General features: G+C 33.8%; 3 protein-coding genes across 3 annotated transcripts; 2 read left to right on the top strand and 1 right to left on the bottom strand.

Annotated features, from left to right (window-relative positions):
- Positions 1 to 1,129: 1,129 nt before the first annotated feature.
- LOC146924253 (amino acid transporter AVT6C-like) lies at positions 1,130 to 4,373 on the bottom strand. Its single transcript, XM_085709249.1, has 5 exons — positions 3,899 to 4,373; positions 2,870 to 3,022; positions 2,577 to 2,777; positions 1,825 to 2,296; positions 1,130 to 1,489 (listed from the first exon to the last, which is right to left on the bottom strand). The coding sequence occupies exons 1-5, from the start codon at positions 4,290 to 4,292 to the stop codon at positions 1,372 to 1,374; spliced, it is 1,338 nt and encodes a 445-aa protein (XP_085565375.1). The 5' UTR covers positions 4,293 to 4,373; the 3' UTR covers positions 1,130 to 1,371.
- Positions 4,374 to 6,892: 2,519 nt separating this feature from the next.
- Positions 6,893 to 11,462, top strand: LOC146924252 (alpha-soluble NSF attachment protein 2-like). The gene is made up of 9 exons (XM_085709248.1): positions 6,893 to 7,203; positions 7,779 to 7,828; positions 7,918 to 7,990; positions 9,144 to 9,223; positions 9,410 to 9,561; positions 9,990 to 10,149; positions 10,243 to 10,290; positions 10,462 to 10,542; positions 11,055 to 11,462. The coding sequence occupies exons 1-9, from the start codon at positions 7,059 to 7,061 to the stop codon at positions 11,133 to 11,135; spliced, it is 870 nt and encodes a 289-aa protein (XP_085565374.1). The 5' UTR covers positions 6,893 to 7,058; the 3' UTR covers positions 11,136 to 11,462.
- Positions 11,463 to 13,372: 1,910 nt separating this feature from the next.
- Positions 13,373 to 16,994, top strand: LOC146924251 (uncharacterized). Its single transcript, XM_085711835.1, has 8 exons — positions 13,373 to 14,498; positions 14,591 to 14,818; positions 15,064 to 15,323; positions 15,410 to 15,586; positions 15,693 to 15,950; positions 16,038 to 16,280; positions 16,565 to 16,751; positions 16,842 to 16,994. The coding sequence occupies exons 1-8, from the start codon at positions 13,482 to 13,484 to the stop codon at positions 16,992 to 16,994; spliced, it is 2,523 nt and encodes an 840-aa protein (XP_085567961.1). The 5' UTR covers positions 13,373 to 13,481.
- The last annotated feature ends 706 nt before the right edge of the window (positions 16,995 to 17,700 follow it).

Raw genomic sequence — 17,700 nt, 5'->3', positions numbered from 1 at the left:
CCATGCATAAGGACTTCACAACCATCAGATTTCACTTATGTGCTCTTTCAATCCAACGGCTACAGTTTCACACTTTCTCACTCCATCCAACGCTTCAGATTTCTCCATCAACGAAACTCTACTACTCTTCTTCTTCTTCTTCTGCACCACCGCTTCCAGATCCACCGGCGCCGGCGCAAGAGCCTCCGCATCGGAATATCCCTCCGATGGAAAACCCTATCGTATCCCAAAGCTTCACAACGTTTTTGCTGTTGGCGATTTCCGATAGCGAAAATATATCGGTAATGCTACGACGACAACTGCGTAGAAATCCATCACCGTTGCCAGAGCCTTTTAATCGGAAATATTGACCCGATCTATTTTCTTCTTCTTCTTCATCATCGTCTTCGGATTCCGATGACGTGGATGACAACGAGCAGGTTTCGTCATCGCTGTCGCTGAAATCATCTTCGGCTATGAGAGGAGGAATAGAAGAAGTTTTTTGGGGAATCTGATGATGAAAATGGTGCGAAGAGTGAAGAATCAGTGGGAGCGAAGAAAGTGAAAGAGTTTGTGGCGTTTGAATTAGGATCAAGGAAACCATTAAGTACATCTAATAGTTTTGGAGTACAATTCACAGAAACCATTTCCACAACAAAATGGTTTTGGAGTCCAACTCACAGAAACCATTTCCACTGCAAAATGGTTAATGTGCTGGGACTTATGCACGGTGCATAAGGATTTCCTTATGCACCATAACCGCTCCCCGCGTATGGGGCTTAATTTTTTTTCTTAGGCTTCTCGTAGTTCTCTCTATTGGAGGTAGTTCTATTCTGAGACACTGAAATTAAATGTTATTGTTATGTATATGGCTCCTAAAAAACACTACATAGAATCCCATAGCAGAAACACTCCATGTTTTCTCTTTAGAAGGTAGAGTACTATCAACGATTTATTTAAAATCAAAGAAAAATATCGCAAGTATATAATAACAAATCATACATTTGTTGAAGTAATAATCATTAGTCTACTCACTTTAGTTACTCAGGAGGAGCCAAATTCTATGGTGTTACTTGCTTGTCAAGGTAAGTTTCCAATTTTCATGTGAATTGTTTTGACTTTTGATCCTCTTTTGAGATTCTTCAACTCCTTTTTCTATAGATTCCTTTTCATATAATTTTTCAATTTAGTCTATAGATCCATAACGGGACCTGAACAATGACCAGTGCCAGTAATATATAACATTGTAATTTGTACAAGATGGAAACAATAAGAGAATTCAAGGACATCAAATCAAGTTATACACTATTTGCATAACTTCATATACACAAGTATTATTCAGATCCTGGACTCTTGTAGAACTGAATCAGGATGCCCTCAAAACACTTGTAGTCAAGCACTAGAACCATACAAATTGGTCCATATAGCAATTCCACTTGTCCCAACAGCCAAAATCATCACCACTATTGCTATTACTTGATCTTTTCTTTTTGATATGTCATGCCTATCCCTGTGCCCAAAAAATATTAGGACAAGAGTTAGAAATCAAATATTTATAAAATAAATCATGAAAATTATCTTAGTTTAAAACTAAGACTAAATATTATTAAGAATCCTCGTTTTTGCAAATCGTGTGACAAGTTAGAATTTTTTCAATGTAATCTATATGACTGAAATTATAATATGCGACAATACCTAACGATCTTTCAAATATGAATTTTCTTAGCAACTAACTTGTCACAGTCTTGCAAAGTCGAGAACCATTTTGATGATTTACTCAATATTTCTAGATCAATTAATCAAATTAACACGTCATATAAAAGAGGTGACAAATTGATAGAATACCTTAGAATAATTGCAGCAGGGAAGAGGAATGAGAGGCAAGGAATGGTAGTGGATCCCAAAAACTGAAAAAAGTACCAAACATTTGGAATGGCCACAGCTAACAAATATGTGAATGCTAGCAAAACAAGAGTGAGTGACACAAATCTAGGGGTATCCAAGGCCAAAGGAGGCTTATTTTTCTTTGAGAATAATAGTTCGTCTATGTTGGCCCTCAAGGAATAGTTCATGATAGGGAACACAAGTGCGAGATGGAGCGCGTAGCTTAGCCGAACAACATCGTCTAGCAATCGACCGATGCTTGAATCGGAGTTTTGGTCGAAGTTTATCAATACGTCCGGCATGATCGACTCCCCGAACAATAGGTATCCAAAGAAGCCGATAGCAAAGTAAATGGTTACGCATATTAACAATGAAAGTCGCACAGCAATACTCATGTCTGTTGGTTTTACAAGCTCTGCTCTAATGGGATGAACTGCAATAATAAATCATTTGTAAGTTTAATATTATAAAGAAATTTTTTACTGCATATTCTTTCACACTTCTGTTAAACAGATGTAACAATAGTTAAGCGATGAGGGTAACCGGAAATATGTAGAGTTAAAAGTTTAAAGGAAATTATTTTAGGGACAAAAACAAAAATTGATATGTTTATAGGACTAAAATTATACTTAAACATTGATGTTAAATGGTATATTTTATGCTATAATCATATGGCACATGTAGTGTGATAATATTGATGTCATGAAACTAACCATTGACATGGAACCCAAACCCTGTGACAAAAATAGGGACGGTGGTGAAAAGATCAAGGGTAGTGACTTGAGAGAAATCGGGTAGTATTCTCACAGACTGAGTTTTCCCGGACCATAATGCATGTGATGCCATTGAGGAGCATATTACAACAAAAACCAATGCTAGTAGGATTGATAAAGCAGAACTATACTTGAGTGAATCTGTTAAAAAAAGAATTGCTCTGAATTAATGTTACTTGATTAAGATAAGATGAAGAGTTTAATAACTTGGTAAATTAATTAAATGCCTGTACCTACACGGCGTAACATAACTAGGGGAAGCATTATGAAAAGTGCAACTATAAGAAGAGCAAAAGCACGACATGTCCACCAGTGGATGCCAAACCATTGCTGTAGAATACCTAAATGTGTGTCACCATTGATATCATTTCCACATAGCACATCTCCTATTAAAGCAAAGTGACTGGTTAAGTCCAAATATTATATTAAAAATATAAATACAGAATAGACCTTTAATTAATCCAATATATGTTTTACCAAACTTTAAAAAATGTTGCTTAAAATAAGTCTATAATAACAGATACAATAATGGACTTGTACCAATTTTTTTTTTTGAACAGAATAGATTGGCTCAGCCTATCCTGACAACTAATGCCAAGAATCCATTTGTCATCTTTTACATTTATTTATAATAATCACATATGTTTGTCTATAAGATCAACAAGCATATAAATAACTTATATAATTGATGATCTAGAACCCCTAAAAAAAAATTGATGACATGGGCTAAATTGGTGTAGATCCTTAAATATAGGTACTAAATTGATGGTAAATGGTTAAATTATTGAATTAAAAACAGAAGAACGTTGTAATAGATTGGGACTGTTTGTTCTTAAATCGGTGGCTGAGATCATATTACTGCATAACGTCAAATTTAAATTTGAACCAGCCGATCTCAAATCAACGGTTGAGATTCATTACAACGTGAAACTGTGTGAACTAACTACGACAGGGAATCCAGTGTCCTTAAAATATAGGACTTAATTGATTAGTAGTTAAATATGAGAATCAAGTTAACTATTTAATAGTTTAATATAATTAACAATCTATTTGAGAATGTTCTACCATGTTTAGAGTAGTTTAGTGGTTTACTGAAAGTATATATAATGGGAAAATCCTAACTAGTTAAAATTAAGCTGCAAACTTAAACCAACATATATTCATGTACTTTACAATTATATGATAAAACTATATAAACAAATCAAGAATCATGATGAACTTTATGCCAAATTTAATTTAGACTAAAGCAAAGAAAAACATACCAAGAATAATAAAATAGACGATAAGAACACCAAGATTAGTGGTAATAACACAAATCTTAACAGCAAGAGATCCAACAGAACCAAAACTCTCTCCCACCATACCAGCATACGTAACTGCTTTACCAGAACTTGTACACCTCAACATAAACTCAACAGTTAAATCAGTTATAACTGCCACCAACACGATCACCAATAACCCCGGAATTATACCAAGAACTTTCATCGTTGCCGGAATGGACATGATTCCAGCACCCACCATGGTTGTTGATATATTGAATACTGCTCCAGAAACTGTTCCATTTTGTGGAATTGGGTCTGGGATTGGGTTTTCTTGAAGGTGATCGTTGGTTTGTGGTAGAAGAGGGGTGATGGTTTCTGCAGTGGGATTAGACATAAGGGATTAAGAGGGAATTGTTTTGTTTTGTTATGTTTTTGTTTTTTGATTTGATTTGGTTGATGAAATGATATGATTTGTGGGTTATGTCGATTGAGACAAAGAATATAATGTGGTTGGTCTCGGTCTCTATCTTTTTCTTTTAGGGGATAAATTTGGTGGGTGGCTTTATCTTTTGCCTGTTTCGGGTTTCTTCCTACATCATTATTGGTAAGTTATTTATAATTTTTTTACAACTTCATCATTGACAAATTATTAGATGTCTTTATCTGATGAGTGTCTTGTGTTCAAATCCACAGTGGCACAGCTATAAAACATATCTTGGATGGACCAGAAAAATAAACTCTGATATATAAACAAAATTTATGTTATGATAAGCACTTAGCAGAAAATTTTTTAAACAAGAATATAGATTAATTAATCTAAAAAAGTATAAATTAAACAAGTATAGAAAACAAGTGCAAGAAGAAAAAAGTGAATGCATATTATATTAGGAAAAGTGAATGCATATTGTATTAGAATATTAAAAATCAGAAAGAAAAAAAAAGAATCAAACTTAATAAATTACCTTTAATAACAATCAAACATAGTAATATTAAGAATCAACAAGAAAAAACAACAATCAAGAAAACACATTTCAATTCTAAAATCAACATGGGCAAATAAATTACCTTTAACTCCCAATTGGAAAAAACAGAGACAATGAGTGAGAAGAGAAAGATTTTTTGAGAGCGAAACAGAGAGTGAGAGAGAAAGGGGTTTGAGAATCTGAGAAGCCTTTTTGCGTTAAGGGGAATTGGAAGCCTGAGTGAATCAGTGAAAGAAGATGAATAGGAAGGGTGGGCCAATTGGAAATTTGTTTAAAATGGGGTACTTTTGTAATTTCCTCAGTGTAAATTTTTTGGGCCGTATTAACTTATGCCCTTAGGGCACATGTTAAAAAATCTAAAAGAAGAAATATTCTATAAAAGTTTATGCATTTAATTGATTAAAAAGTTAAAGATTAAATTAAATACACACATTTCAATAAATTATTTCCCTATTTGAATCATTAACTTGTGCCTTGAGGGCACAAGTTAACATTTCCCAAAAAAAATTTTATCTTCAGATCCCTTATGTTTATTTTAGGTTTTAAAAGTTTCAACTTGAAACTTTTAAAGCGTAAGGAACCAACATGAAACTTTTAAAACATAAGGGACCAACTTGATACCTAAAATAAACATAAGGGATCAAACATGCAATTAAGCCAAAAATCTATTACTCCCTTCGGTCCTTATTATAAGAAACAATTGACTTTTTAGGTTCATTGAATAATTAATGCATCTCGTTATAAATATAGACTAGATACATCACTTACACAATAAACCTAAAATGTCAATTGTTTCTTATAATAAGGACCGAATGGAGTATAAAGATAATTGGGTGAGTTGTGGCTCACCTATGCCCAAACTAAGATCCGCCACTGCAAACCCAGCTATAAGAATGCAATTGTGTTAAATCTCTTGAGAAGAACTTTGTGAATTGTTACGGTTCTATCCAATTTGAAGGATTGGTATGTGCATTTGCGTGCAAAGTTATCGGTTAAAAAAAAATCACTTTTTGAAAATATTTTAAAAATAAATGGGTCAAAGAATAAGTAAGGATATTTATTTATGGTTATACTGAGTATTAGAGAAATTATTTATGTCAGTTTACTAATTTTTAAAAGGGTTAATGGTGTTTTACCTCCTGTAATATAGGTCATTTACGGTTTTACACCCTGTAATTTTTTTTTATATACCCCCGTAAAATATTTTCGTTTTGATTTACCCCTCTAATAGGTCATTCAAAAACCAGAATTTCTGAAGAAAAAAAATAAAAAATTGGTTTTTGAATGACCTATTAGGGGGTAAATCAAAAAAAAATATTTTACAGGGGGGTAAATCAAAAAAAATATTTTACAGGGTGTAAAACCAGAAATGACATATATTACAGGGGGTAAAGCACTATTAACCCTTTTCAAAAAGTACAATTCAATCGTTGAGTTTGTTGTGGCGATCTTGGTAGGAAAGAGATTGGAAGCTTACGTTGATTCACATATATCATGAGGCAAGAAGTTGAATGTACTTCCAACAATGTAGTATGCTTCTCATCTTTTACCAGCCCTTTGGATTACTAAAATATCATTCATTTTGGTCCCTCACCTATGTGGATATCAGTAGTTCAAATGGTTTGAGTTATAGGATGAACATTAGGTAGTTATCTACCGGAGGTAGAAAATGAAATTTTTTAAAATAAACATCCAATAGTTATCTACCAAATATACAAAATAGAAATTTTTAAAATGAATATTTGGTAGCTATCTACCGAGTGTACAAAATGGAAATTTTTAAAATGAACATCGAGTAGTTAAGTACCCGATGCTTTTTTGTTGTTGAAGGAAAGTACATGATGCCTGTTGTTACATACCAATCGTGTTATTAAAGACAATTTCGTAATTTTAGGGGAGCTAAAGAGATACGAAGGGGTCCTAAAAAGAAACCTCCGAGCTTTTCACAGGCTTGTTGGGCTTAGCCCATTAAAATAGCCTTATAACCTCAAAAGCCCAATAAATGAAGCCCATGAAAGCACATTGCGTAAAGCGAAATTAAACAATTCTCTTGTATTTTTCTTCGTTATGTTTTCTGACTTTGGTGGTAACCAATTTCCATATCTGTAAATAACAATCTAATTTGCATGAAAACATAGGAAAATTGAATTTGATCGATATTCCATTTTGTTGAAAGCATGGGAGATCAATTAGCAAGAGCAGAAGATTTTGAGAATAAGGCAGAGAAAAAGCTGAGTGGTTGGGGCATGTTTGGTTCCAAATTTGAGGATGCTGCTGATTTATTTGATAAATCTGCAAATTGTTATAAGCTTGCCAAATCATGTAACGTTTTCTGTTATTTTTTAATCAACGATTGATTACATGTTTTTTAAGGTTAATTAATTGTGAATTGTGTTGCAATGGAAACATTGCATGTTCGTACAATTCATGTATATTTTTATTTGTGTTTCGTTACATGACTTTGTTGTTTTAAATTATTATTATATCAATCAATCAATTCATATATATGAAAGTTCCATAATGTTTTTTAATATATCTATCTATGTAGCACCGACACTTCAGATTAAATACATGTCTGAAGTCAGACGCATCTTGATGTCCAACAGATATATGTAGTCACGTTTAGACACTACCATTTTATTAAATTGATGCATGTGATCTACGTGTAACTGCCCGCGTGTCGTATTGTGTCGTTGGTTCATCAATTATGATTTAGATATCAACTAATATTAAAACAAGGGTCCAAATTCATTTATCTTATATATGTATCGTCTATGGTGTACATGCAGTGTATGGTATATTGGTTTTTAAATGTGCTTTCTAGTTGTTAAAACCGTATTAGGTGTAGTAAAATCAGGCTGAAATTGTTGTCGTTGGTGGTGGTGATGCTATTTCAGGGGATAAAGCAGGATCAACCTACATTAAGTTGGCAAATTGTCATGTGAAGGTGACACAATTTAGCTTTCTTTGGAGTTAACTACTTTGTTTTAACTATCTCTCAATCCTGAAATGATCGTTGTTGTTTTGTGATTCAAGTTGGAAAGCAAGCATGAAGCTGCCTCAGCTTATGTTGATGCTGCACATTGCTATAAAAAAACCAATATAAATGGTATGTATCTAAGTATATGGTTATACTCTAGGATTGTTTTCTGGGTTCCAATGGTGTCATTCTATGTTTAATTTACTAAGCAATGGCAATACATGTTCAAAAATTCTTACTGTGTTGCCAATGCATGTCTAACTTTTGTACACTGACATGTGTAAACTTTTTGTATAACTTCATGTCTTCTTTTTCAAGCTTTCTGTTTTCATGACATCAGATAGTTTGCTTCCTCGTATGTCCAGGATGTGTTTAGAAGAAACTGTTTACAACTTATTTGAATTTATGACATAAATTGTTGCCTAAGTGTTTAGGAGAACACATGAAAATAACTTATGACATGACTATATTCTATATCAGTTTAATTCAATAAGATTTTTAGGACAGTTCATGAAAATAGCTTACGACTTATATGGAAATAGTGTAACCACATTCCTTCTTTAATATGAAAAACACTTTTCACTAAGCACTTTATTAACATAGTTACCTATATATTAATATTAGAGTGTGCCTCACACTGTAGTTAGGGATGCATTTCATACCTCTATATGACTGTAATCAAATATTAAAGAAGCGAGATGATACAGATACATGGGATTCCTCTGAGAGTTCGGACTCCAAATAATATGCAGCATAACCCATTATGCAGAAGTTAACATTTAGAATGAGAAAGGTGTAGAAGGGGCAACCAAATATTTTCCCCTCTTTCATATAATCGCCTAGATTCCCGGAGTTTGTTACACAGGTCCTCTATTTAAAGAGTTGACAATAGTGAAATGAATCAAGAAGTAACTAATCGGTATTATTATCTTTTTTTTCTCTATTCCTCTCTAAATTTCTGGAGCTTGATCCTTGCTCGAAAAGGGTCATATCACAAGAGAAAAACAGAAATCTAGGAGTGAGAGAAAATGAAAGAGAGATAGCAATAAAAACTCCCTTCACAATTGAAGCATTCAAGCAAAAATTATGACTTGGTTCTTCGTATCAACAAGCATTGTCCTAAAACTTAAGTTGTATGGGCATAACTGTCGTTGAGATCCATAACTTTTGATGCGGAAGTCATTATATAGCCACAAAGCATTTGTTAACATAGCATAACTTGCATTATGATTAAAAAAATAGAACTTTCAATGCTCATCTTCCTTTACTCTCTTTTATGCAGAAGCTATATCCTGCTTGGATAATGCAGTAAACATGTTCTGTGATATTGGAAGAATTTCTATGGCTGCTAGGTATTTGAAGGTATATACCAGTATATCATTACTACTTTGGTAATTCTTTTTGTTTGTGTGGTAATCTAAATTTTAATTATTGAGATTCATATTCAATTGTAAATGTTATTCTTCTTTTTGACAATCCTTTTTAGGCACTCTTATAGGAATCGCCGTGAACATGCCATTAATTGGCTTTTGCTTTTGGTTTGCACAGGAAATCGCTGAAATGTGCGAGTCTGAACAAAATATTGAAAGGGCTCTTGTTTATTTTGAAAAATCAGCTGATTTTTATGAAAGTGAAGAAGTGACAACATCTGCAAATCAGTGCAAGCAAAAAGTTGCTCAATTTTCTGCTCAGTTAGAACAGTATGATTTTCTCTATTTTCTACTTATTTTATCTTTTTCATTGCCGAGAATGCCTCAATAATAATGGTTGAACAAGGTTATCTCTCATTCTATGCTGGTTGCTTACCGTGTTTTTGTAGTCTAACAAGCCGATTTTCCTTTATTTCACCTTCTCTCTCCCACCTCCTCCCATGTTGAGATCAGCTAAGGTCAAAGAATGTACTAGTTTGATATATAATCTTAAAGAAACTTCCATTTTATATAATTTTCAAACAACATTAGTCTATTGCTATTTGTTCTTACTCATAAGTTGATGTGTATGACATTTGTGAATTAGAGCAGTAACAAACAACAGCTAGAATAATGTGAATTGAAAGGAACTTTTTTATATCCTTCTCTTTATGGTATATTGAATGTTAACTGCTTCATCTATTTTTAATATTCTCCAGATATCATAAATCGATTGAAATTTACGAAGAGATAGCTCGCCAGTCTCTCAACAATAATTTGTTGAAGTATGGAGTTAAAGGACATCTTCTTAATGCGGGGATTTGCCAACTTTGTAAAGGGGATGTTATTGCTATTACCAATGCATTAGAGCGATATCAGGTCCGATATCTTTCAAAAATTTACTTCTACAGACTGAAAATATCATTATATCACAGGTTACTAAATTATTTTGATATGCATTTGTTTTTGCAGGATTTGGATCCGACATTTTCAGGAACACGTGAATACAGACTTTTGGCGGTATATTGCTTGTGAAATTTCATTATCAAATTTTAACGACTTCGTACATTATACATTAGAACTCGCATACCTTTTCAGTAGCTGCCTCTATTACGGCATTGATTGTTTTTGTAGTCAGGTATTCACCAACTGAATTGCTAACCTGTTTCTTTTCAAAAAAAAAATTGCCAGGATGTTGCTGCTGCAATTGATGAAGAAGATGTTGGAAAGTTTACTGAAGTTGTCAAGGAGTTTGATAGCATGTCTCCTTTGGTAAGCTCTAAATTACAAAAAGACATTACTGTTTTTAGACATATAATCTTATACTAGAATAAACATCATAATTAAATTGCTCAAGTTTACAACAATTTGATAAATATGTTTTTACCACTTTGCATCTGCCTCAAATTTCACCGTAATTTTCGTTCACACATAGTTGTTATATTGAACTTTTGAATTTAACTTGTACGGAAGATAGGTAAAACAGGACAATGTTTTTCAGAACTAATTCAAAATTCTCTTAACATCGTGTTTAGCGGTTGTGAAATATGGATACGATACTATAGGCATCGACAATTAATCAAATTCCACTATTTTAAATGCAAAATAAATCAAGAAAAATTATTATCAATGTTTTTATAGGTATATACTCAACTGACTATTGAGTACTGAATTATTGACTTAAAACTTCACTTGTTCTAAATTCTAATCATTCCTATTTTGCATTCCATAAATAGTTATAATCAAATTAATTCATTTTGTCCTTTTACATGAATATTATGTAGGATTCTTGGAAAACAACACTTTTTCTGAGGGTGAAGGAGAAACTGAAAGCCAAAGAACTTGAAGAGGATGATCTTACTTGAAGAGGACTTCAATTTTTGATTATATTTGTCATGTGTTATGATTGTCTATGTAGTTGTTCATCTTACATATTACTAATGTGAAGTGTACTTGCTTTGCGAATGGATTGGAGGGGTATGCTTGAATTCTTGAGATGAGTTTTGTTGTGAGGTTGCTAATTGGTACAATAGCTTGTTTGGAAGGATGAAAAAATTGCTAGTATTGATGGATCATAGAACGTATCACACTCTATTTTACATTTAAGCCATGTCATTTTGATTCTTTCTAAATAATGACAAATATGGATGTAAGAGAGTTTCTATATTGGATACACGATTTCTGTCACTAAATCTCAATATTGTATATCATTGAGTGTCGACATCAATTATAAGAAGAGAAAACAAACACCTCAAAAATATTTTTCACTATGGTGAATCACTTGTTGAGATCATCTACCCAAATCACCCTTGCCATAAGTGCCATAAGTTTTATTATCGAGGTTAGGTTTTTTATTTGCAAGTAGAATATTGATTTTACTATCGATGGAGCTCAACTTAATTGGTACAGAGTTGATTTCTTAAGTGAATGATTTTAAGTATCTATGTTAATATTCGTTGAGTTTTGACGTCTGTAGTAATTTTAATGAATCCTTGTAATCCAACTAATTTAAACGATTTAATACAAAAAACAAAGTATTGACCCTACCTAAAAACTCACTGCAAAATGAAGAGAACAAACATCTTATCTTAATAATGTACATACCAACAGATAATATCTCATTTTTCTTAAGTTAAACTCATGTGACTCAACGAGCAAAAATCATTACTTTACGGTTTTTTCAATTTGTTTATTGAAAAACAAAGTTAAATTGATGCATGAACTAATCCAACGTACCACAATGATTCTCAAAACCATAACCAGACCAGATATTTTTTTCTTTAAAAAGAACTCTTTAAAAAAAACCACTTATTTCTATATTAGTAGTAGTTAATTAAGTAATGATTAATAGTATTGTGAAGCAGGTAATGAGAATAAAAAAGAAACACTTATTCTTGATAATGATGTCATGTCAGAATATTTTTTAATTGAAAATAGCTCAACTTGTACAAATTATAAAGGTACCGTTCAAGGAAGTCTTGCATAGTCAATAATGGCCAACCAATAAAATATCGACGCCGCAAATTAAACATAATCAATTGGACAGCTTACATAACATACAAAAAACTGCTTCCATAACATACAAATTAAAGGGAGTGGTTATGGTGCATAAGCAAAACTTATGCACCATGCATAAGCCTAAACCGGATCCGGCCCACTAAACCAAGCCCAAGCGAAAATTGCTTTCTACACCACTGAAATTGCTTTCTTCACCTAAGAGCAAAACAAAACCAAATTGCAACGGAAACGTTTATAACATTCTCGCCTGTAACAACCTCGCCGTCGCCTGTAACAGTTTCCGGCACCGGCGTTCACCAACTTCATCACCGTCGTCCTTTTCCACCGTCAAAATCACCGTCGTAGTTCACAATAATCATCATCGTCGTCGTTTTCTGCCGATTTCGTCATCATCGTTCGCATTTCCAACTTTCTTCACCATAACCGCCACCGTAACCGTCTTTCACGATAATCATCACCACCGCATTTCATCATCGTCAACATCACCTTCGTGCAAGCATTCTCAACTTCACGCAAGCATCTTCTTCATCATTACGGTTGTTTGAAACTGAACTTTAAAACTCAACAAAACTCAACAAAACTCATCAAAAATGAGGTTTAAACAGGTTTGAACTTATCTTGTGCTTTGAAATAATTACAATTATGTAACTGCATCTGTGTAACCATTTTTGTTTAGTTGGAAAGTAACTGCATCTGTGTAACCCTAAATTGACATTCTAATTTTGAATTGGGGAAAATGAAGTCAAATTAATGGTTTCAGAGTGATTAAATGTGCTTATTACAGAATGTTTTGTTTAAAAATTATGCCAAAACCATTTGCCTGTGTAAATGGTTTCTGCGAGTTTCATTATGAAACCATTTTGCTGTGGAAATGGTTTCAAAGTGTTAAGTTGGTTCAATTATAGTGTTGTTGTTGTTTGTTTGTTCATGATGTAAATTGATCATGTACATCTTGTTCATGATATAAGTTGGTTCAATTATAGTATTGTTGTTGTACTTTGTAAGCACTTGTGCTGAGCAAATGGTTTTGGTAAACTCTGAAAATTATGCTAAAACCATTGTGCTGAGCAAATGGTTTTGGTGAGTTGTACTCCAAAACCATTGGCTGTATTTAATGGTTTTATTTGATCATCCAGGTGGAAAAAACTACAGAGCAAGGTACATTGCCATCATTCAGTTTAGGACTTACACAAATGGAGGAGGAGGATGAAAAGAATATCAATGACTCGTCATCTGCTGGTGATACAAATAAGGATCATAAAAAAAGAGAGGCTAAGGGCAAAAAGAAGAAGCATAAACCAATAGAGGCTAAGGAGCATAAAAAAAGAGAGGCTAAGGGCAAAGAAAATAAGGAGCACATAACCAGGAGTAAAAAAAGGAAACAAGAGAATGAAGAACAATTGGAGGATGAACAAGAGAGGCTAAGGGCAAAGAAAAAGGTCACTGGTTCATCATCTGGTGGTGATAAACATAAGGAGCAGAAAGAAGATGCTAGAAGTAAGGAAAAGAGGAATAAGAAAAGGAAACAACAAAATGATGGTGAAGATTCTGATGAAGGAAGTTTGAATGAGGAAAATGCAAAGCACAGACTGAGGCACAAGCTGAGTATACCTAAGGTATATGAAATTATGAATTCAATATATCGAAAGAGAAACAAAACAGAGATCATTGAGGTTTTGAATAAGTCTGGCTTTGGTGGAATGTTGCATATCTGCAACTGGAAAAGAATCCACACTTTCTTTGTGGATTGGGTTGTTAAAAACTTTGACAAAGATAACATGTGGATTGTATTAGGCAAGAATGAGGTACTTCCATTGAAAGAGGAAGATGTACATAGGGTGTATGAGCTTCCAGTGGCAGGGAAGAAGATTAACGTGGATCTATGTTCTGAGGAAGCAATAAAGAAATTAAGGAAAGAATTAGGTCTGACTGGAACTTATTCGGCTTCTGTGAGGGTGACAGAATTGGAGAGAATACTGAAGACACTCGAGAAACCAAATGCGTGGGTGAAAGGTGCAATCTGTTATATCATTCACAATATTTTGTGCCCCACTAATAGTAGCTTTGTATCTCTCCAATATGCACACATATTTGAAGATCCAGCTGGGGTATCTTCTTATAACTGGTGCTCCCATGTTCTTGAATATATGAAAGAAGGCCTGCAAAATCCGGAAGTTGCAAATCCATTAGCGGACTTCCACTTCCTAATGGTGATCATATTATATATTCTGTATATTTGTATTTTTTAAACAAATAAGTGTTAGATTTTTAAATTATGTATATGCATGATTTTATTGTGCAGATTAATTACATGGACAAAATGGGGAAGAGAAGTCCTTTTCTGACAGGACAATACAAGCGGCCATCACTTCGTGATTGGGATGTCATGGCGGCAAACCAAGAACTTCAGAAGGTCTATGACATTATGGGACTCGAGCATGGACTGACAGCCGGCGTAACCAGACTGCACAACACAATTGAAGGTCCCCTTGTATTGTGTTTTGATGCAGATACTTGCCCACTCTCTAAGGTGAGATAAAACTGTCAAAAGATGTATTACATGAATGGCATAATATTGTGTTTTTATGGTTTTCAAAATAATAATAGTACATATAAAACTAAAAATAATTAAACCAAACTTATTGTTTCAGTAATAATTCCATCATTTAAAACCATTTGAAAATGATTTTGGTTTCACAATTAAAGCTCAGAACCATTGAAACAGACATATGTTTTTCAAAATAGTAATAGTACATATACATAAAAATTTTGCAGGCACAGATGCATCTTAATCATTGTAGGTCTTGCATACAAATCTACACTAAAACTGCTGAAACCTTGGAAAGAAGAATAGCTGAGGCAAAAGTTGAAACTTCTGGGGAAAATGATGATGTTCCAAAAGATACAACCAACGACAGTCCAACTGAAGGTCAACCTGAACACGACAAGAATAACAGTTCAAGTCATGAAAAAAGTATGGAAGCACCTGATAGTGAAGAAAATAGAGGGGATGGAAGCACTGGAAGGGAAAAAAGGTACTGCATCTAATTTTAAGTCTTAAGACGATTTAATGTTTGATATCTGCATAAGATTGACACATATAAGCAAATGTATAATTCAGTGAAGAAAATCATGACAAAGATGTATCCGATGAGATTGATGATGATGATGGAGAAAATGAGATTGATGCCAAAATCCTTGATGATTCAGTGAGGAACGCATGCAATATTTCCGTTACACAGGAAACAATCTTGAGGTTTCCAGAGTTTTTTGATGGGGGAGAAGCTTCAAATGCAGGGTAAGAAATGAATACAAATGATGTGTTTCAATGGTTCTTAATTTGTGATATGTACAACTATATGAACTAACTAATGCTTTTCTATATATGATGTGTTTGTCAATAGTAAATCAGTTAAGACAAAATCTGAGACAACATCTGAAGCAAGCAATGTGAATCAAGAAAGGGTGATGGAGGAGGAAAACCAGGAGAAGGACACGGAGCAGGAGAACCTGGAGAAAAACACATCAGTTAAGACAAAATCTGAAGCAAGCAATGTGAATCAAGAAAGGGTGATGGAGGAGGATAACCCAGAGAAGGACACGAAGCAGGAGAATGCAGAGGAGGATAAGAATTTGGAATTTTGTAATGACATTATTGTAAAGTAAGTATCGACCAATGTGACATTGCTTCATTAAATTCTGCAAAATATAAATTCTGGAAAGTAACAATTACGTAATTTATTTGACAGGGCAACTCCGTTAAGGTCAGTGTTAGCAGATGAGGTAATTGACTTGGACAATGACAAAAGTGTGAAGGCAAGGAAAAGAAAGACCAAGCATGACATATCTGGAAAAGCCCCTGAGCGTGAAAGAAGAGCTGTAAAGAAATCGAAATACCTTGAAAGCCCTTATGATGAAGCTGTCTACGAGTCAAAATGCAATAAGATGCAAAAGGACATATCAACATTTGCATGGAGCAATTCACTTGATGAGTAAGGAAAACCATTTTAAATATTTATTGGAATATTATATGAATTAGTACTTTGTTAGCACTTTGGTAAACTCTGAAAACTATGCTAAAACCATTGTGCTGTGTAAATGGTTTTGGTTAGTTGTCCTCCAAAACCATTGACTGTATTTAATGGTTTTATTTGATCATCCAGGTGATAATGATGATGATGAGTCAAACTGTTAATGCTTATTTGGCTATACTAGAGTTTCTAATATCATATAATATCGTATTAGTACAAACGCTAAATGATTTATAATAATGTAGGGAGGAGTTTTTGTACTGCTCGGAAAACGGCGCTCATGCTTACGCTCTACAAAGAAGAGACTTGTGCACACTTAAAAAAGATGAATGGGTCAATTGCTTCGTTATAAATGCCTGGGTCAATTGCTTGAACTGGAATCAACAACCAGCTGACAAAATGACAAGACTGGTCACACCATTCATGAATTTTGTATGCATTACATTTCATGAATGTTAAAATTTTAAATACATAATGTTTAGTTCTTTTTGAAATTGATTTTGACTCATTTTATATAAACAGGTTGACTTGGAAAGACCTGATGCCCTGAATATAACAGAAAAGGTTGCATTTGAACGATTCATCGAAAAGCTGAAAAAGTTCAAATACATGGATTGGAAAACTATTGACCCTTCATGTCTAGAATATGTGAGACTACGTTCATTTTATTTTTGAAAGATTTCTATGTTGGAACAAAATGTGTTTAACAATGAACCTTAAAGGGTTTTGATGATAACAAGGTATTAAAAATTGTAATTTGGACTAGCTAATATTTGTTCAAGTGTACAGGACCATAATTATAAAGTTACATCATCATTGGTTCTGAATGAGCAAATAAAGAGCTATGGAAACAACAAAAATTTGAAGCTTGGACGCTCCTGAAAGCAACTTGCTACTGAAGAGAAAAAGCGCTCCTGAAGTCAAGCTGCTCCTGAAGAAATAGCGCTCCTGAAGTAAGCTGCTCCTGAAGAATAGTGCTTCTGAAGACAAGAGGTCCAGAAGCCACATCATCAGAAGCTGCAGAAGTCATATCATCAGAAGCTGCATCATCAGAAGCTGCCTCATCAGAAGCCATTTCACCAGAAGCTGAATATCAACTGGATTTGCAAAGAATCAAGAATTGAAGAATTATCAATGCAAAAGCTGTCTATTGGATTCGAAAACACAAACAAAGGATTAGTGGAGTTTGCAACGGTCATTTCAAAGGTGTTTGAAGGCGTGTGTTTGCAATTTGGACGAAAGCGTTGACATTGTACTTTGTACGAATTGTACAACCACGTTCTCCACTACTCTGTTTTGTGTCCGCGCTACAGGACAAGAAAACAGCTCCAGAATACGGTTTCGCCTGCATAGATGTTCCTTTGGATAAGGAATGGATTTC

Source organism: Medicago sativa, chromosome 5, assembly GCF_051527215.1.
Source record: "Medicago sativa cultivar Bolivia chromosome 5, Bolivia_mono, whole genome shotgun sequence".
NCBI classification, from domain to species: Eukaryota; Viridiplantae; Streptophyta; class Magnoliopsida; order Fabales; family Fabaceae; genus Medicago; species Medicago sativa.
This window is presented reverse-complemented; position numbering and strand designations above follow the sequence as displayed.

What these genes read in the sequence shown, in the direction of transcription:
- LOC146924253 (XM_085709249.1), bottom strand. Translation starts at nt 4,292, where the DNA reads ATGTCTAATCCCACTGCAGAAACCATCACCCCTCTTCTACCACAAACC. An exon ending in CGTCTATTTTATTATTCTTG is followed by an intron (nt 3,023 to 3,898) that starts GTATGTTTTTCT and finishes TTGCTTTAATAG; the next exon opens with GAGATGTGCTATGTGGAAAT. An exon ending in GTTTGGGTTCCATGTCAATG is followed by an intron (nt 2,297 to 2,576) that starts GTTAGTTTCATG and finishes TTATTATTGCAG; the next exon opens with TTCATCCCATTAGAGCAGAG.
- LOC146924252 (XM_085709248.1), top strand. Translation starts at nt 7,059, where the DNA reads ATGGGAGATCAATTAGCAAGAGCAGAAGATTTTGAGAATAAGGCAGAG. An exon ending in TGGCAAATTGTCATGTGAAG is followed by an intron (nt 7,829 to 7,917) that starts GTGACACAATTT and finishes TTGTGATTCAAG; the next exon opens with TTGGAAAGCAAGCATGAAGC. An exon ending in ATGCATTAGAGCGATATCAG is followed by an intron (nt 10,150 to 10,242) that starts GTCCGATATCTT and finishes TTGTTTTTGCAG; the next exon opens with GATTTGGATCCGACATTTTC.
- LOC146924251 (XM_085711835.1), top strand. Translation starts at nt 13,482, where the DNA reads ATGGAGGAGGAGGATGAAAAGAATATCAATGACTCGTCATCTGCTGGT. An exon ending in TGGAGCAATTCACTTGATGA is followed by an intron (nt 16,281 to 16,564) that starts GTAAGGAAAACC and finishes ATAATAATGTAG; the next exon opens with GGAGGAGTTTTTGTACTGCT. An exon ending in TCACACCATTCATGAATTTT is followed by an intron (nt 16,752 to 16,841) that starts GTATGCATTACA and finishes TTATATAAACAG; the next exon opens with GTTGACTTGGAAAGACCTGA.